Genomic DNA, 20,943 nt, shown 5'->3' on the forward strand with positions numbered 1-20,943 from the left:
ACGAAGTCCAGAAAAGGGGAAAAAAAACCCCCGAAACAACACCCAAACTGAAATTATACCATGGGCCACAGGACAATGAACTTGGATAAGCTTGACATGTCTTGATTTCAGAGCAGAGAGTGCAGGTACCATAGTGAAAAACAGAGGCAGGGAGTTGTGCACAGTACTCTATTATTTTGATTTTGTTCTGTGTGCTTCTTGCCTCACCAGGTAAAGTTTCAGTAAGCTGTCCTGAGTTCTGGTGTGTGTTGAAAAGAAGAACTATACCTATCATGTGCCCCTCAGAATTCAGAAATTAGCAAGTCAATACTTCTGGTAAGGCAAAAGGAAGAAGTGCAAAAACTCTGGGGTGTGAGGGGGAGGAAGGGAGAAGTCTGATGGGAAAAGGCCTGTGGGAAAGATGTCACTGTGCTCACAGCCCAGCATCCCTGTGGCCAGGAGGGGTAGCAGACATGAGCTCTACCTTAGCAGTAAGTGTGTAAAATGCCTCCAAAAAACTTGTTACGGAAACTTCTCCAGTCCCAGCAGGCTGAGGGACCTCTGTATTTGTTTCCCTCATGGGAGCTGGAGGAAGTCCCAACAGTCAGAGGTCAAGAAGATCCATTAGGCTAATGTGGGTTAATTGAATCAATAAATCTAATGTTATGTACTAACCATGTATCATCCCTGACCTGGGAAAAACCCGAGGTAGGTGGGGTGGTAGGGAAATACCTAAATACTTAAATAAATACATAATAATTCCCATTTCCGCTACTTTTCCTGCAATTCCTTTTGATGCAGTGAGGAAACCTTAAGACAGTAATTACTGCTATGCCACCTTCTCTACACAGTATCGCTGAATGCCTTGCCTTAATAACATAATTCTGTGTTTGGACTAATGATGCCGTCTTGCCTTTTTGTTTGTTCTTCATGTTGTGTTACTGACTACTTGGCAGCTGTAGGAATCTTTAAATATCCTGGAATATGCTGGAAGCAGTACTGATAGATCTGTTCAGCCTACCAGCCAACTTGCAGAACAACATCCAAGGATTACTATGTGAGACGCTGGAAAACATTGAGAAATGCTCTTCCAGCCCTACTCCATTTGTTTATGTCATGTGTTGCCAGAGGCAGGGGAGTGAAAGCAATGGTGAGCAAGAGTCCTTGCTTCCAGCTCTGAGAGATTTTCAGAGTCTGAAGAAAAGGCTGGAGGTGGTATGTGCTCTGACTACAGCCGCTGCTTTGTACACCATCAAACGAAGACTGGATGAAAAAGACCTAAGCATCATTAAAGTTATTCTCCCTACCCTAAGAAAAGACTTAATGAAAGTATATATAGAGCATCTCTTTACAGCAGTCTACCAGTTTGAATTTGAAGATTTACAGTTGGCATCTGATTGCGAAAACTTACAGATAGCTGAACCTCGGAGAGACGAGCAAACACTTCCTACACAGGACCTGACACTCATCCAAAGTGAGATTCAGATGCACTTGGAAAGCCTCCCAAGCCTGAAAGGGGAGCTCACCATCCTCAGGTCTTCCCTGATCCCAGGTAAAGAGGATCCCCACTAATAGATTTTACAGAGGCAGTTCCCAAGCATACTTCTTCAAGGGAATTACAAAATGGCTAAGATTTGGAAATGTCTTCAGGCAGCAAATAACTCTAGATGATGTTGCAATAATGTATCGTGTCGTACAAGAGGGGGAAGTGTCAATAGAGATACAGCAAAAGTCTACCAAGTCTGTTGCAGGCCCACAGCATGATCAGAGAGGAAAGAGAGGCCCAGCTTTAGTGTCAGCATTGCTGCAGACAGTAAAATTCCCTCACCTCTCTGTGGGAATTACACACTTTGTGAGTTACCATCGTCTTCTGGAAAAGGAAGACAGGGGTTTCTCCTGGTCTGCAACCTCACGCATGCCTGGTTATTCAGACTGATGTCTCAGTGTCCCTGCCATGGCATGACCCAGTTTACTGCAGCATGTCTCTCAAGTGATGTGATTATGGGGACTCATAATTCAGAGCATTCAGAGGAAAGCTGAGAGGTTTGCTACTGCACAAATTTGGAACTCTTCCCCTAAAAATGTGTCTGGAATGATCCAGAACCTAAAAGGAACACGTTACTTAAAGCCACCTTTGCCTTTGTTGTGTTCCAAGTTTTTCACTTTGAAAGGATCACAGATTCTGAATCCCAGCTCTGATCTTGTCGGCTGTTAAGGTAGCAAAAATAGCAGTTGTGGGACTATGCTTCTGTGTTCAACTTTGCCATGTAGAGCCCCACCCCCCACCGCCTCCCAAAACAGTTGATTGCATTTAGTACATGAGGCCACAATAAAGGATCTGCATGGTAAAAACAGAGGATATTTTAATAATGCTAGGAATTCTTAGTGCTTTCAGTGTACTGTTGAAAGATGTTTGAGATTCTGTGAGGTGCTGAGGATGAGTACTTGATTTGCCAAAAAAGCTTGGGAAATGACACCTTAGAATGTTGTTTTAAAAATCTACTTTCATTTTCCTCAGTGAGTTACCTATTTTCTAGGGTTTGCACTACAACTCTGCAAAAATTTAGTCTAAATCTGCTAGGACACTTTCTTGCTCAAACTCCTCTAACTTGACCTCAGAGGATTATGATTATGAGCAAGAAGGAAACTTAGAATCCTTAGATTTAAATGCCACAGCTAAATATGAGTTAAAGCAATACTCAACTTGTTTGGCTGATTCCAGGTCTCTTCAGTATAAGACAATGTAATATTTGGACTGGTCTTGTGTTGAAAGCAATTGTTTGTTGTCTTTTTTGCTTTGCCAGATGATATCTTCCTCCATGGGTTCACCACAAGGATGGGTGGGATCTCCTACATACCAACTCTAAGCTCCTGCAATCTCTTCAGCAGTTCCAAGCGGAGGGACCCACAAGCTGTTGTTAAAGAAAATCTCCGCCGGCTAGCTAATGCTGCAGGATTTAACCCAGAGACTTTTCACAGAGTCAAGGTATCTTACCAAACAGTGGGTTTATGTAAATGGATCAGATCTTTCTTCATGAATCACTGGCTAAAGCTGTAGGCATTATTCTTACCTTTCTCAGCAAGAACTTGTGAGAAGCAGGACAATTAAGCAGTATATCTGTGCAATAGCCATCCAAACTATCAGCCATTTGGCACTGTATGAAGAAACATTGTTTCTTCCAAGAATATTCTAACATTTAACTTACCACAGAGTAGTAAATTATCAGATAAATTATCAGAGCAGTTTCTCTTAAAAGAAAAATACACCACCATTTCTATGATGGCTTCCTACTGATGCATGTGCATAGCATTTGAACAAGGGAGTGCCTGATTTCCATGCAGAAGGGTCTTTTGTGCCAAGGAAAAATCCTTGCATGAGTCAGAACTGAATGTCTTGCTGCTGTATCACTGTCCGTGTTCTGATTTTGTCTTGACAGATTGATCACGCTAACGCCGTGCATATTATGGGGAAGACAGAGCCTGACAGCTATGATGGAATAGTTACGAATCAGAAAGGTGTTACGATCGCAGCTCCAGGGGCTGATTGCATTCCTGTGCTGTTTGCTGATCCTGTCAGAAAAGCCTGCGGCGCTGCTCATTCTGGTAGGAATTTTAAATCGTGGAGATCAAAATGACTAGGACACCACTGGAAAGGGAGTTTTGGACTGAGGATTATAAATGAGCAACCAAAGAAGCACCAAGTGAGAATGAATAAATGCAAGATCACATTAACAGTATGTTAAGTTTGTTAAGCTTGATTCCTACCAAAACAAGATTATTTTTGAGAATAGTTTGTTTCCTGAACTATGTTTTATTTTACTTTTTAAATTATAGTTTAGTTTAATTTAGTTTAGTTTACTACTGTAATAATTATTATTTATGTATTTATGCATTTATTTTTCTGATCTGGTAGCCAAACCCCAATAATATTTGTGGTCCCCTGTCTAAGCTCCAGTAAAAACATTAAAGCTCCCCAGTAAAAACTGGCCATAAAGCCAATGCTCCCAACTTTGGACCAGAAGAAATATTTGTCTGACCCAAACCAAATGAGGATACAACTGAAGCAGGGATGGTTAGCACAACCTGGGGTTCAGAAGATGTCCCAGCTGTTAGGCTAGAATATGTATCCTGTGGTGAGCTTTTCCTGCTGGGGCTGTTTAATTTTATAAAAGAAGGCAAGGAGAGTGAACAGCTGAGTTTCTCCCCAGCTTTGATGCTAGTACACCCTGTGATATGGGAGGAAGCTTCACCTCTGCTTAGAACTTGTGAATACCACCGAATTAAACAATTCTCCATACGTTGAAATTAATAGCCAAAATAAATTCACATTTGTGAGTCATCATAAAATGATCAAAACTTTGACTTTCCTTCAGTAAAGTTGTTCCCCCCTCCTGCCCCATGCCAAGCAAACTTAGGTTAGTGAAAGTGAGAGGAATGAGAATTGTGGCATGTCTGTCTGGGAGGAGAAAGGAATGTTGTGGATTGTAATGAGGAGAAAGGATGGAGAGAATTTTATTGACTTTTCAAGGTTTTAAGAGTTTTACATTGTAAGTGCTCAAACTTAAGTACTGTAAAACGTTTAAATCTGTAGTTGCTCCTTTCTCTGCTGCCTCTTCATTTATCTAGTCCCTGACACACCACACTGTTCCCCCAACCCACAGCCCTGCCTTCTCCAAGCATACCTCCCTGCTCTAGCCTGAACCCCTACCTTCCACCTCCCAAGTTTTGGCCTTCATTCCCACATCACAGCCCTTGCCAGGCTTCCAATTATCTTCTCCTAAATCCTTTCCTTCCTGCCCAACCCCACCTCAGTTCATATTTAACTTGAACACATGTCGCTGTGTATACAAATAAAGACAATTAGGTAGAAGCTCTTCTCAGCATTTGGATGTAGGAAAGCAGAGGAAGAGTTATTAGCATATCCTGTCCTTCGTTACGACGCACTCCCTGTGCAATGATAAAAACTTCCTCAGACTCAAACTGAGATATGAGAACGCAAAGCTGAGCGTTCTTCTATCAATTCCAAACAGTGCCAAAGTGCAAAGCTTGGATTTCTTCTGTCTGTTCCAAACAGTGTCTCTAGCTTGAGCTTCTTTTTTTTTTTCCTCTAAAATAACACTAAAAACATTTTCATTTATAAAAATACACTTCTGACTGTAACATATTTCTGCTGTCATATTCCCATGTAAATGTTTCAAGCACAGAGGAACTGTAAGGTATGCTTTAGTTGCCCAAACCAGGACACTGGGAAAAAAGAATTCTGGAATCCTAAACTAAATACTTCTCTCCAGTTTCTATCTCCACAAAATGATGATATCAGCAAACCGGCAGTTGTTAAGGTGTTGGGTTGGAATTTTTAAAAATAAAATAGTTTATTATTAGAGATAATTACTTATTTTTGGGTATAAATATGTATATTCATTTGTACCTTTAATAATAGCATATATTCTAGCTACTATAAAATTAAAGGGATGTTTTATACAACATTTTTTTAATGTCTTATTTCTCACAGGGTGGAAAGGCACATTGTTAGGAGTTTCAATGGCCACAGTTAATGCTATGGTATCTGCATATGGCTGTAACGTGAAAGATATCCTTGTGGTGCTGGGCCCATCTGTAGGACCTTGCTGCTATAAACTTCCTCACGAATCTGCTAAAGAATTTCACAGAATTGATCCAACGTGTGTGAGACTATTTGATTCTGCAAGTCCTTATATTGATATTAGAAGAGCAACGCGGTAAGCCTACTGACTGCATTTCCATGGCATAAACATTTTTTGTGCTGAGTACAGATGAAGTCAAAAGAACAGAAGACTAATTTCACATTCGTTAGCAATAATTATATTGAGGTTGTATTATCCAGCAACATTATGGTGAGGGTCCTCACCATCTTAGAGTATTCGTAATGATCAGTACTAGTACCAATCTAGTACTTTGCAGATCAACAAAGGATACCTTTGAATGAATGGTATCTGCTCATTTTTTGCCAAGTTTCAACTATTATTTTACTGTTACACTTTTAGTTTATGGATTATAGACAAATGTTCAAATTAAATGTGGTTTTACTGGTTGCATAAAACCAATTTTTTTAGTTTAATACTTGAAAAAAGAGAGTAAGAAAAGCAGTCACAAGTCCCAACCACATTACTGGCACCATTCCTTCAATTGGTACTAAAGGTGCTGTCTGAAGGAGTGGGTCTTAAGGAACGCGAAGATGTGGAACACAAAAATGCATTTTCCATTTCTATTCCTTTCTTTCTTTCAGGATTCTTCTTGAGAGTGGTGGGATTCTTCCTGAGAATATCCAAGATGATTCTGTCACAGACCAGAACCAAAATATCACTTTCTGTACTGCATGCCACCCTGATAAATTTTACTCTCACTTTCGTGATGGCACTAACTTCGGGACACAGATTGGCTTCATATCAATCAAAGACTGAGATAGTATCTCTCGAATACTGTTTGGACAAAAAAAAATAGACAAGAAGTCTGGTGCGTTGCCTGCCATCCTGCTCTCCATGTAGAAGTCCTTCCTCCTTCCTTTCACAGATTTGCCATAGGGAATTCACGGCTCCTGCAATTCTCCCGCTTCTTCCCTTCCCTGCCATTCTGAGGCAAGAATATATGCCTAGGGTGTGGGGCCAATAATTCTTGTGTGAGACAGGGTGCAAAGGAAACAAGGACAACCCACACCAGTGATAAAGCCCTTCTGCAAGACCAGACTCAAGCTCCAATTTTTTTGAGCCTCGTTGACTAAATACTTCCCAGAAACCTCATGGTCTTAAGGTGGTGAAAGCACAAAAAAACAACCTTCATTAGTTTCTGGGTGAGACTTCTGAAAGAAGTTAAGGACGACATTACTGACATAGGAAGGGAAGCCTGTATTGCACAATAACTCTTTGAGAACACCCAACTTTGGTAGTTTCAGCTGAAGATCAGCCTTATGGAATTATGGGTCTAGGTTTTCTTTTCATCTTTGGATTAGTTTAAAGAAGAGCTCCAAAACATTTACAGGACTTTTCCTGTGGAAAAAAAATTGAAAGTGAGAAGCAAGCAAGCTCCTTTGGGGCAGACATTGAAAATACATGAACCCTCACCATTCTGTACTGTGCTGCTGAATAGTTGACTTCTCTGTCTTACTAAGCAAATTCTAAGCGTGCACCATTTTCTTTTGGCCATGAAAAAATTTGCCTGCCGACGTTACAACAGACGCAATAGTTCCTGACACATAGGCAGTGGACGATTCCTAATAGTACAGCTCCACTGGCTGTGGCTTGCAGAGTTGCGAAGCGCACGCCTGGGGAGGACTCCGTGTGACGTGCTCTATACCAGTTCCAGACTTGTGCACGCTAGAGGTCAGTGCTCGCTCACGCTGCGCTTCCATCCCCACTGTACATAGCGGGTTTCAAACCATGCCGGTTGCAAAGCGCTGTGCAGCAGACACTGCTACTGTCTGCCGAGTGAGCCTAGCGTTTGAAGGGTCAACTGGTTTTCGTTTTCTGTATTTCTCAGAGAAGAGCCTGGTTCTCAGTATGTTACCCCCAGACTGTAACCATCTACCAAAAAAATACTTGTTCTAACCCACCTACTTCTTTAGAAATCTTATTCCTCTTCTTCTGTAGCACTGCAGCCCTTGACGATAAAAATTCTTACATTTTCAGTTACCTTTTCAAAACCTCACCATTGCTTTCAGCATTCTTAGTTTCTTTTGTAACTTCCCTGTTGTGATGTTCACAGCTGGGTTCAAACTGGAAGTTCAGGTTCCAACAGGGGCAACACTCACTCCTCAACTTAAAGCTGCCAAGCACGTTACTGCACACTGGATGAAGGTGTTTATGGTATATATATGTATTGTCTGCATTACTGACTCAGCGCAAATATAGGGCAATATAATTGATGGACACTGACAGGCTTATCTTGCTGCACTAGGTAAAAAACCCCAACAACCTACCTTCACCTTTTAGTTCTGTCCCTTTGCCCTGGTATCTAAGTGTGAGCCACTTTATGGGCACGGATTGACATAGCAGGGAGGTGGGTAAGGCGTCTTTCCCTCTGCTGTTTCTGCTGAGAGGGCCACGTAGTCTTCAGTCTCTGCACCTGAAGCTCAGCCAAAGCTTGTCTGCCTGTGCCCTTCACTTTACCCTCTCCCCTGGAGGATTAGGTGCGTGCCATCAAAAGCAGCTGAGTGACTCGGGTTTGCAGCATACTGCTCGGCAGCTGAAGCATCGTGGGTGCCCATGTGCCTGCTGTTAGCCCCTCTCACCTCAAAGATGGGTTTAAACTAATGCGTTTAAGTCTGCAGTAAGTAGGAAGACCTTGCAGCCACGCCACTTAGCACAGTTCAAATGCTCACAGTAGATAAGGTCACGGTAACATGATACCGATAGTAAGCTCTGCCTTGTTCGTACCTGCTCAAGACGGACAGCAGAGACTTGCTGTTTAGAAAAATACCATTTACAGGTCGTGGTGGGGCTGTGCAAGCTGGAGAGCATGTCAGAATGAGCAGGAACACCAAAGGCTTTACCTTTTAGGAGACAAATTGTTACCACAATCATTGTTCTTCACTTCTTTTTCACTGAATTACCTAGACTGTAAACCTGTCAAGACAGGAAGCAGCCTTGTGTATTTCTGAGGTGGAGTCCGAGAAGCAAATGATAATAATGTTCAGTCCCCAAAGAGACTAGGCTCTGTATCATACAGATACTCTTTCAAAAGGCCTTGTAACAAAGTCATTTTAATTCTGATATAAAAAAAAAATAAAGTTTGGAGGAAGGGCATGATAAAAAGGAGACGAGGCTGTTCCCGCATCTCTGTTTATTTACTTCTCATTCCTGTTGTTCACTAAAGGAGCCAAGCAGATCAGCCCTGATTCACCACCTCTAGGGAAGCTTTTAAAATCGTTCAGCTGTACCTACCTAACGATCAGATCCCATTTATTAAACTTGCCCATGAATTTATATCAGCTGCGTTTGCCCTATTATTGTTATTAAATAACAGTATTAATTATGATTGTGGTATGCCCTGAGGCAAGCACAAGTTATGTTCACACTGAATATTGGTTTTGATAGCTGTTACTGTGCAATTAACATTTGTTGCTACTGTAGATTCTGAATATGGGCCTCTTAATTTACATTTACATATTAGAATGGAGTGTACCCAAACATGCCCAGAGATGTTGTGGATGCCCCATCCCTGGATGTCTTCAAGGCCAGGCGGGATGAGGCTTTGACCAACCTGGTCTAGTGGAAGGTGTCCCTGCCCATGGCAGGGGGGTTGGAACTAGATGATCTTTAAGGTCCCTTCCAACCCAAACCATTCTGTGATTCTGTGCCTGAGAAAGGCTTTATTATTTCACCATTCCAGTAAAACAGGGCTGCACCAACACACACTGGTTCCAGTGCCTGCGGAAGCAGCATGCAACTTCAGAGACATAGATCAAAGCTTGAGATAATTAGTGAAATGTTTATGCAAACTGTGGCATTTGTTGCCACAGGTATGGCAAATGTGAAAAATATTAAGGAGGTTAGATGAAAAATGTTTTTAATAAATTTGTAGAGGTTAGGACCATCTGTGACTGCTAATCTTTCTACTGACAACTTGAGGAGATGGGATGGGGGCTAGACAGTTGCTTGGTCAGAGTTCTGCATTTGATGGCTGTGTTTGTGGGCAGCAGCACACTCGGAAGCCACGGGCCAGGAGTGCCAGCAAAACATTTAGGCTCATCACGACTCACAGCAATTATATCATTCCTACCAGATTACAAGCATTCAATTACAGGAAGTTGTCTCCTTTCCCCAGCAGTACCAGAGTTTGCAAAGTGGTCGCCCTTGCCTCCAGTCATTTTCCTCATGCGTATCTTTTGTGCATTGCTGTCTTTCTGCTCAGCACCGCTCACAATCGCCCTGCAAGGCTTATGAATCCAGTTGCAGGGTGTTGGAGGAAACAGGTGCCGTTCTGCGCAGGGCAGCACTGGTGTTGCTTTCTTTTGTATGCATGTGGCTTTTTTTTTCATTTAGCAGCAGTGTGAAAATTTTTGTCCTCAGCACAGGATCTTTATCAGTATCCTTCAGCCCTTTCCCATTTTACACGTTTCCACAAGAGCTCGCAATTTCCAGCCTACCCAGCAAAGAAGTCAATATTCCTAGATTCCCTCATTGCTGTCCTCATTTCCACTCACTGCTCAATTTGCTGCTGGGTGATGCAAAGAGGGAGATGAGCTGCGCTCATTTGTCCCGAGGCACCCTCAGAGGACCTTGATGTCATGTGTGCCAGGCTTTTGTTCTCTGAGTACCAAAGTCCTCCCAGCTCTCCAGCCTCTTGTGCAACCACATAACAGGAGAGTGCATTGACGTGAGCAGTAAATCCTATATGTGACAGAGGAAATAATGTATTGACCTGCTGAGGGATTTACATACCTCGGAAGACTGACAGCAAGCTCTGCCTGTAAGGCTGACTTGTTCTACTTTCCATTTCCAGCAGATACTATCCAGTGTTTCCAGATGAATGATTCAGGTAGAAATGTATGTGGATTTAAGAACTGTGCTCATCGGGTATATTTTTATATCCAGGATGTTACTAATTATTATCCAGTGTCACACCTCTTTTTTCTAAGACCAAGAGAATTTATTGCTCTGCTTGCTTTAAATATACAGTGCCTGTGGCTGTGCTGCTAAAAAGCATGATTATGTATTTCCCAAAGGCACACAGAGAAACAGGAAGCTATCTTTTAAAAGTGATCCCTCTGATCTTTCATTAGTAAGCGTTTAATTTACAGTAGCATGTCACATTACAAATACTTGGCTGGCTGTCTTTGCCTGCGAGCTCTTGGGGGTCAAAGGAGGACCACTGAAGAATTTCATGAGCGCGGTCCCCAGAGGACAGTGGGGCTGTCCTTTCCCCTTCTGCGACTGTGGCATCATGTCTCCGGGGCAACCTGGATTCTGACAGTCATGGGAGCAAGGACACGGCATGGATTTCCATTTGATTCCTGCAACAGAAAGGAGATAGGAGACAAAAATCAATATGTGACTAAACTACGAGTGTTCGTTTTCACAATTTTTTCTAAGGGTTCATCTCTTCTAGTGCAAATGTAATTCTCAACCAACTACCCTATTTTTTTTTCTGATGTTGCCTCTTCTACACATAGCAAAGGCCTCAATGTCTAAAATGAATAGGTTGCAACATAGAAATTTGAGGTGTACCTACCATAAAACTGAACAAGCATTTTATAAGGGGGGCCGAAAGCAATGTCTGCATTTCAAGACGTGTAATTTCACTTTTTCTCGCGTGATGCAATATTTTCAGGCAGCGATTCATAGTTCTGGTCAAAATTTCAGTTCAAAGTCATTTTATCAATGACAACTATAGAAAGCCCATCCACATGAAATAAATATCTCAACATTTCTCTTTGAGGCACTGCACTCTGTCCTAAAGCAATATTCAAGAATATGTTGCTGCTACAGGAAAACACTCTTGTTCTGCTTTGGATTTCTTTGTTTGAAAGCTGCAAGCTTGATCTTCTTGCACAAGAATGAATCACAAAAAACTCGGTTTGTGACAGGTGGCTCAAACCCTTTTGGTTGGTTTTAATAGCTGCTTTTAGTAAGTGCTTCCTAAAATTAGTATTAAATAACATAGGGTTATGCAGACAATTTTATTCTGTCTCCCTGCTTTCTTCTTTTATAGAAATCCCATATAAAGCTTTCAGAATATGAAAGGTGAGCAGAGCAAGAAGCTTGTTAGAGAGGCTCCTTTGGGCTCATGGATGTTTGTTGCTACATTTGATGCTTAGATCTTTCCCAGTTCCCTCAATTACCCTGATCCTCAAGCTCCCCCCAGCACTGAAACATCCTCATGTTACTGTGCTAGCAATGGCAGAAACACAGACGTAGACTTGATAGTGATGTTTACGTTGTAGCATTTCTTCAGGCACCCATCTGGTGCTGGCATAAACGACATTGGGATAAAAATATTATGTCACAATGGTGAGGTATTTTGAGAAAAATCTCCTGAGCAGCCTTGCATTTACTTGAGATTTTACCATAGAATCACAGAATGGTTGGGGTTGGAAGGGACCTTAAAGATCACCTAGTTCCAACCCCCCTGCCATGGGCAGGGACACCTTCCACTAGACCAGGTTGCTCAAAGCCTCATCCAGCCTGGCCTTGAACACTTCTAGGGATGGGGCATCCACAGCTTCTCTGGGCTGCCTGTTCCAGTGCCTCACCACCCTCTCCGGGAAGAATTTCTTCCTGATATCTAATCTAAACCTCCCCACTTTCAGTTTAAACCCATTACCCCTTGTCCTGTCACTACAGGCCCTTGTAAAAAATTCCCTCCAAAGCTTCCTTGTAGCCCCTTCAGGTACTGGAAGGTGCTATAAGGTCTCCCCGGAGCCTTCTCTTCTCCAGGCTGGACAAGCCCAACCCTCTCAGCCTGTCCCCATAGCAGAGGGGCTCCAGCCCTCTGAGCATCTTCGTGGCCTCCTCTGGACTCGCTCCAACCGGTCTATATCCTTCTGATGTTGAGGGCCCCAGAGGTGGATGCAGCACTGCAGGTGGGGGTCTCATGAGAGAAGAGTAGAGGGTGAGAATACGCCAGTATAAATATTTTTACTTTTCGAAGTCTGGGAAAGTTAAAGATAACTTTGCATACTCTGCTTATATAGTACATGGCTTCGTCAGAACAATATGGTTTGGGTTTTAGAGTCTTGCCCAGTGTGCAATTCTATTTCTGTAATTTTCTTTAAGAATGGCTTCTACAGAAGAGACTGACTGCACATACATTGGTCAGGAAGTGCAGAATTCAGCTGGCTTCTCTTCATTAGTTTATATTTGTGTGTAGCACAAACATCTGTCAGAAAACGTAGGGGCCACGAAATGGAGAAATCAGACTGCTTGGGTTATATATTCTGGGGGGAGACTGGGTAAAGATTCAGACAGAGCTAATGGTTAATTTCCACATCTTCGGGATGATACGTTTCAATCCATCTTTTGGAACAATTCCTTATTTCCTGTTTTGGATATAAAAAATCTGAAATAAACCATTTAAAACTGAAGAAGTGCCACTGCAAATTAAAACAAATATTGAAATCTCCATTCATGCTGAAAAGAGTGTCTTCCACAGAGCTCATCTTACTGTTTATGTATATGTATCTGCATGAGCCAATCCTCTTATTTCTTCAGTAAATATTTTCTTCATAGATTGTAGATTGTTATGTTCCCTTTGGTAAATGTTTAGCTAAGTTTTACAAGCAGTATTTAGCTCCATTAGTCTTTCCTAAGATAATCCTTCCAGCTCTTAATTCTTTAAATTCTGCCCTATTAATGTCAATTAAGTGATAATCAGTTTTCACTTACATGCTCTTTTAGAAGTAGAGTGACTTTTGAACTTTGTAGAGGGACTGTTTTCTCTGGTAGGCTGGCAAAGTTGTGCTTCTTAGCACAAAGAAAGCTTGAGGCAGCCTGAACTGAATAACCTTGGTCTCCCTCTAGTCCCTCTTTTTCGAAAGAGTCATAGTCTATTGCACTTCAATTAGGATTTATTTTAGGCTTCCTACCTATAAGTCATAATCCATCACATTGTCCCAGAGGAATCTTCATGAAGGAGGCTCCACTCAGAAAGTGAAAAATAGTTGTTATTTTTGAGGCTGACACAGGATTTATGGTAGGAGAACATTTTTAACTTTAGCAAAAAACTTTTAAAACTCCAATGTTGGAAACCTGACACAAGGAAATGAAAAAACAGAAATAATACCATAGTTTTTGCAAGGCGGGTGGGGGAAGTTTAATGATGTATAAAACCGAATATTCATCCCTTGAATTATATTCACATCAGGACTGCATGTCTTTGTACGCACTGATTTATCCCCAACAAATTGAGCTGAGGCTGGAACAAAAGGGTGAGGTTGTTTGCCCGCTGTAATGGTATCAGAAAAGAGGGATACAGCAACATTCCTTTTAACAAATGAGTTAAAGAGTGCTCAGGCTAATGATGAACCACTTGTTACCGAGCCAGTATCTGAGACTGAAAAAACAGCCGTTCATTCCTTGGCTCTGCAGCAATCTTGGAGGCTGTTATAAACAAACAGAAGCAGGGAACAAAAATCTCCTTTGGGATGCAGCTCGCCTGAAACAGATATCCATGGTGAGACGCTGTTGGATAGAAGAGGCAGAAAAAAGAGAGCATCATGATGATGAGGGCATTTCTACACCTGCTCATTAAAGATTTAGAGCAAGAAGAGTTCAGCCATGTGGAAACATGGCCCCCTACCATACTGTCCAAGCAGAGAGCAGTGCTGCCAAGCATCTTCCTATGTGTTGTTATTTGTCACAGTTGCTACAGCTATCAAGGCTTCTTTGTGTGGTCAGGATTTTTTCCCCAGAACTTGGAAAGGTTGGAGTATTGAATGCTTATGGTCATGTCCCAGTTCTCCCCTCTCTTCATCCCTAATTTAAACCCTGCTGTAGGCATAGCATGGGCTCACAAGTTTTCAATCTACGCAAGCAGGGGGAGGACCACGGTTAATGGTGGGAGGCAGATAATGACCGCTGCATATATTATCAGCATGCAGGACTTTGGGACCTTGCTGAGTCCAGAGTGATTGCAACGATGAGCAAATCCACCCTTGCCCGCTACAGCTGTATTGCTGGATTGAAAATATGGAAGAGAAGCTGCTTTTTTGAAATTTTATTCAGCTTGGCTAACAGCCCAATTCTGCAGACTTGGAAGATTTTCTATCATAATATTTCTCTGAAGCTAGCTGTGAGAATAAATGGCATGAGGTATGTTTGGCTCAAGAGCTGAGAGTTTAAAATTTTTGAAGAATCTTTTCTTGTTTGTTATGGAGCAAATCCCAAACTTCTTGCTTAGAAGTCCAAGCTCCCTGCTGCTATGGGGCCCCATCTGAACATCTTGACTAAAAGGGAGAAGTGCCCTCCTGTGAGAATACTTGCCATTAGCATTTCTACTCTCAGCTGTACTGATTACTATGGCAGGAGTAAATTCACAGTAGACAAGGCAGATTAACCTCCTGGTCTGCTGTAGGAGGGCAGAGAGGGCAAGGGTGCTAAACAGGATGAAACTATTCCTCACTTACATGTCAGCTACCTAAGACTATGGGCAAGGCTGAGGTGCCGAGAAGCAGCAGATCATGAAACTTGGGTTCAGCTAGAAACCCATGGAACAGGTAAAAATATTTTTTTTTTACACAGTATCTACTGTCTATTTTGCTCCAGTATGTGCAATGGGAAGTCACCAAGCATCTTGAGCACTACTTCTTTCTGGAGCACTAGATATTTCTGGTATCCTTGATCCTACCTAGCTCTTGGGGAGAGACTCAGACATATTGGTACTAGTAGATCCTTCAAGATTTGGAGTGGTCAGCTGAATATCCGGTAATTACCATACTTCTCATAAGAAAGCATTAAGGGGAGACTTCTAATCTGTGAATCCAGTGTGCTTTTATTGTTCTTTCTGGGCAGTGCCACTAGTAGAGACAGTAATGCCTTTAGCATAGCTCGCAAGATGGGCAACTCTGCAGACGTAGCACAAAGATCTGAAGGGATCCTCTTCTAGATATGCAAGATCTACAGACCAAGAGGCCTGTAGGCTTGTGCCAAACTTACAGGCCCTGAAAGTGCCATCCCAAAAATTTCAGAGCCATACCAGACACAATTTCAGAGCCAATTTCAGACACATACCAGATGCTCTTAAAGCTGAGGGAGGAAAGGGGACAATTTCCAGGAGACACCTAAAGAATGGAAACCCTACAGCTTTGCCTAAGACGTGTTTGGGTGGTGTCTGCAGCTGAGTTTGGATCTGCCATAGGGCACCGCAAAAGCATAGCATCTGCAATGAAAAAAAAGCCCCTTTTCAGGAGTGATGGGACACAGAGTTGTTTTGGGAGCTGTGCTGCAAGAGCTTGTGACCCTCATGCCTCTCAGAAGTCACAGACGTAGTCCATACCTTTGACACTGCATAGCCCTTTCACGTTTCTCGACTGGGTACAGCTGCTGTTAGAAAGCCCACTGTGTGAAGTGCACACTTTTTTAAGGGGTAGGAATCTCAAGATACATTTTTGTTCTAGCAAGAAGCACACTATAAAAAATTTCTTCTGTACATAGTCAAAATTTCCAGCCATAGGTAAGGCCCTTTGCTTCACTAAAAATCAGTGTTATTGCAATAACGCAGTAATTACATTCTGAATTATCATTTTTACAAATCATCTGGTTTAACAAACAAAGCAAAACCAACTCTGACCATTTCGTTCTCAAATTCTGTCTGAGCACGCAGTTTTTACAGACCATCTCAGGAAGTTTTGGACTGTTTCCTACTTCCTGCCTTGTCCGCTGTGGGAAGCAGCACTTTTTATTCTTATTTATTTATGAAGTGAGCAGAAGGAACAATTTGAAATCGCTGTAGCATTTTTTTCTCCTGTTTGCAGATTGCAGTTTTCATGGGTGTATTTCGAATTGGGGGGTATTTCACGTTTTCAGCTTTGAGGATGGTTCACAAGCAAGTGTTTGGTGGAGGTCATTGTTTGTGCTTCATATATTGAAGTGAATAATTCCAGATAATTTGCAGTGTAAAATTCACTTTGTTTATAGACAGTGCAACGCCTCCCATAAAAACAGGAGGAGGTTGGAGTATCGTTAGCCAAAAGACTAATGGTGGCCTGAGGACCTCACAGGAGAAGGGCAGTGCTGCGCCTTGTTCCTGTATGGGTTGCAAAAAGCACAAAGACTGCAGCATGTAAAGGGGCATTTCCTTTCTCCCTCCATGCAGAGCCTCATCTTAATGCAAGACTGAAAGAGAACACTAGTAATACTATTGATCCAAAAAGGGTTGGGGCAAAATGTGTCCTGGGCAGACTTGGAGGGCAGCACACACCCTCTTAGGCACCCAAGCTTGCCCAGTGCTGCCTCCTTCTACAGGAAACAGAGAGTCGGTGTGACCCCTTCGGTGGTGGTGCAAATATGGCCTCAGTTTTGCTACACGGGCAAAAATGGAACTATATTGGACCAAAGGCTGGTAGTTCATCTTGACTGCAACGCCTTATAATGAAGTCAACCAGGCTCTGGACTTTCAGCTGCCATACAGCATGTATATTTTGAAGTTCTTCGGTGCATTGGATGAAGATTGGAGTTCATCACTTCGCATGGGAGACCTAATCAGACTGATGGCCACGAGGGACTTGTGAAAGGAGGGGAAGCTGCAAAATGAAGTGCAGGTTAAAAGATGAAAACCACCTTCTGGATATTATCCTCCGGAGTTTGTCTAGTGACTTGTGGGAGAAGGAGAGAACTTGGACGCTTGCAATGTAAGATCCCTTTTAAACACTCTTCTGCACTCAGAGGTTTTCCTGGAGGATTCACAGACTGAGATGACTGTTGGAGATGAAAGTCTGATGAAAGCTTACCCTGATTTATCAGTTATACTGTAGAACTGCTGCACTGGAACTACTTGGGAAATTGCTTTATACTGTTAATTTAATGAAAGAGGCTCACATTGTTTCCTATCACCCGCATGTCTAGATCAATATTTAGCTTCTAATTCAATGTACTTGTTTGTTTGAGATGAAAGTACTCTGATGTTTCTTCCATTTTCATTTTACAGTGTCCCCAGTATTCCTGTTAAGACAGATTAGACCAATTAGTCCTTCAGTGTCCCTGTACGTGCCTGTTTTCACATTTCGGTGTGCAGAACTGACAGTAGCAATTACAATATTTTATTTACAGTTGAGCATTGCCATCAGTGGTTCTGATCTTTTCTCAACGGAAACTAGCATGTCACTCTGTTACATTTCCTTAATGTTTTCAAAGTGCTCATTTTTTCCAGCAAGTGATTGCAAAGAAATCTCCCATAGCCTCTCTCTTGTTATTTCTTTATTTAATGATGTACATTGCAGTCTTCATTCTCCATTATATAATAACAATTTCTTATTTTTCAGCATATCTGGTATAAACTGAGATGATACTGGTTTTCACTGGTGACGCTGATGGTAAAATTCAAGCCGCTACACTGGGAACTAGACCTGGATTTTGAAGAGTGCTCTGTGACCTGGACCTGGAAAACCTACAATTTCATCAGTCTGTGAAGGAGTATCTTCAAGAGGTCAAACTCTACTCCATACTGATTACCATAGTTTCTTAATACAATAAATTAAACCTGAATGAAAACATGCATTAGTACAGCTGTGGAAGAATATGGTGGCAAGATCAGTATACCAAAGTCTCACATGGACAATATTTTGAGAGGGAGCGTAGAATTATTGGCAGAAAATGTGAAACATAGCAATGACGTTGAAAGTCTCCAATATCTCAGAAGAGTTTCTTTTGTGCTTGAGAATATACCGTCAAGTCCAGGAAGGAAGACTCTTTGAATTTAAAGGAAACCATGGAACATACAGATTTCTCTGCTCTTTGAATAGAGGTGCCAACTCATTTGAATGCATATGCTTCCATCCATATTTTTATCACTTATTTACATGCAGAGGCACACACTTTCAGCTATGCATCTGTGTTTAAAAATGCACACAAGAGCCATGTAAGACTCCAAGCTTGTTTTTGTTAATATATAAATATCATGCCAGTCAGACAAATAGCAATAATATTTCTCCCGCTTGCTCGTTCTTGGATGTCTCATTTACATATTTATGCAGCTCCTACTTTCTCTTAAAAATAAAACCCTATTAAATGATCTGTCTAAGCTTTCACAAGGACACAAATCACCAAGCTTCTGAATTTTTGATTAATTCTATACACTTCATTTTTGCAGTCCTGGACTTTACTGAATGTGAGGCTATGCCATCATTCATTTGCCTTCAGCAAAGGCATGACAGCTCCAGAATGAACTCTTACTTATGGTCAGCATCTATGTCAACACCGTCCAAAATGATACAAAAATTGACTGAAAATCAGCTTTTTTTATATTTATCTTGCAGAGTTGACTCACTGTACTTTCATACTAAACTACCTAACAGACACAGGAATAAAACAGGATAAATTTTCATTGGTTTTATTTGTTTATTAATTTTCTTTAAAACTACAAACAAATCACAGAACTGCTAGAAGAAGGAGAAAAGAAATGGAACTAATCAAAACAAGCTGTAACTTTAACCCTAAGTACATTCACAGGATTCATTACAAAGTCACCTAGCCGTGCAGTTGTGACGCATGTGCTCTTCCTATCTGCTTTGTACTCCGTTATGCTGTGCTTTATAAAGACTGAAAGACATACAAGGAAAGACTTACATCCTGGATTGCGAGACAGCCTTTGTGCTATGACTCCAACAGCAAAACACATGCTTATACCAACATCAGATTATACCAAGAGGTGTAAATCCAGCTCAGCTATCAAAGGAAGGATGAACCCAAAATAGAAAATAAATTAGTGGCCTAGCATAAATCTTCCCACTTCAGCACTAGTGTTGGATATAAATTTTCTGATGGTAAAAAAAGCTTTTTCTGGGAAATCCCAGCATTTGAGCTTGCAGTACTTTATCTGACATATCTTGGGGTTTGCTGGGTTTTCAAAGAATACACAGATGATCATTGCCTCATGACCAGGGAACCAAGGATAAGATCTACTCCCACATTTATAGCCCTCCCTAATGAAGGATTATAGAGAAAGATAGTCAGATTAACCCTGAGTGAAAGGATCTCATGCTGCGCAGTGAAGGGACAACAGGCAGCAGCTAGAACTTATATCAAGGGAAGTTCTGATTGCATGTAAGGACTTTTTTTCCCTTCCCAGTGATGGTGTTACCCAGAGAGCCACTGATACCTCCAGCCACAGATATTTCAAAGCTCAGTTGGACAGGGACCAGAGCAACCTGATCTAACTTTGAAGTTAGATCTGCTCTGAGTAAAGCTTTGGAGCTCCAGATTAGTTTAAATCATTCTGTGGCCCCTTGACTTCAGACAGATGAAATACCAATATTTCCATGTGATTGAGTCAACCAAGACCTCCTTGACAGTCAGTATAGAGAAGTTAAGTGCCTCTCGTTATCATCCTAAGCTATTTAGGTCTGACAAATTGCACCTAGAAGGGCCTGTTTATTTCCATTAGCATCTAAGTCACCTGGCTCAGGTGTGGGCACCTACACGGCAGACAACTGCATTTAGATAAGAACAACAGCACTTCTTTTACCTCCTGAGAAGATGTTTTAGCTATGGGGATCCAGAACTCACAGGCTGCTTGGCCTCAGAGGAACTTAGTGGGATGTGGGAACCATGGGAGCCTTCAGCAGATGCTCAGTGAAACTGATATTCTCACATATTCTGAATGTTCACTTTTTATAACTATATCCTGATAGATCCTGAAGGCCTCTGCAATGGTCCTTTTATTGAATGAATTCAACTAAAACCTGATGTTTTAACAATTTGGGTGATCTGGTACATCCTTTGAGGAGTTTCCAGTTTGGTTTCAGCCTCATTCAAACAAAAAAAAAGTTCTAGAACAGAGTTCTAATGAAATTCTACTTTTTGGGAAACTTGCCATGCCCAAGTCAGGTTCAAATGCTGAAAACAGATTCTTGAAGCTGTTATATCCATATTTGAGTGAGACAATCACTATGTTAGTCCTGCTACAGGGTCTGCAAGAAAGGGAAAGTGAGAATAACAGCTATTTGCATCACAGTCTATCGGTGAGCCTGACTGAGAACGTAATAGCAAACATAGAAGGACCACCCTGATCTGTGCATGGTTGAAAAAATTCTGTATTTTGGGAGATTCTTCCAGTATAGGCAAAAAAGGGTAGACTGTAAGTCCCTTTACCTAACTGATACCATGCTGAACATGTCACCTATATCTGTTACCTCTGAAATGCTGTCTAAAACGGCTTTTTTACCAAGCTGGTTATGAAAGGTAAGGTTATTTTTTGCAGCCAAGGGACACTCTGCCAAGAGAGGGCAGACTCCTTTTACTGCCTTTCCTCTGAACTCTGTTTTGACTTATAAATGGA

The 20,943-nt window shown here is 41.7% G+C and overlaps 1 protein-coding gene across 1 annotated transcript; it reads left to right on the forward strand.

The window, feature by feature from the left end:
• Positions 1–941: 941 nt before the first annotated feature.
• Positions 942–6,419, forward strand: LACC1 (laccase (multicopper oxidoreductase) domain containing 1). Its single transcript, XM_010150734.1, has 5 exons — positions 942–1,531; positions 2,784–2,965; positions 3,417–3,582; positions 5,492–5,717; positions 6,245–6,419. The coding sequence occupies exons 1-5, from the start codon at positions 964–966 to the stop codon at positions 6,417–6,419; spliced, it is 1,317 nt and encodes a 438-aa protein (XP_010149036.1). The 5' UTR covers positions 942–963.
• Positions 6,420–20,943: the final 14,524 nt, after the last annotated feature.

This window comes from Eurypyga helias, unplaced genomic scaffold (genome assembly GCF_000690775.1).
Source record: "Eurypyga helias isolate BGI_N326 unplaced genomic scaffold, ASM69077v1 scaffold32994, whole genome shotgun sequence".
Classification (NCBI taxonomy): Eukaryota; Metazoa; Chordata; class Aves; order Eurypygiformes; family Eurypygidae; genus Eurypyga; species Eurypyga helias.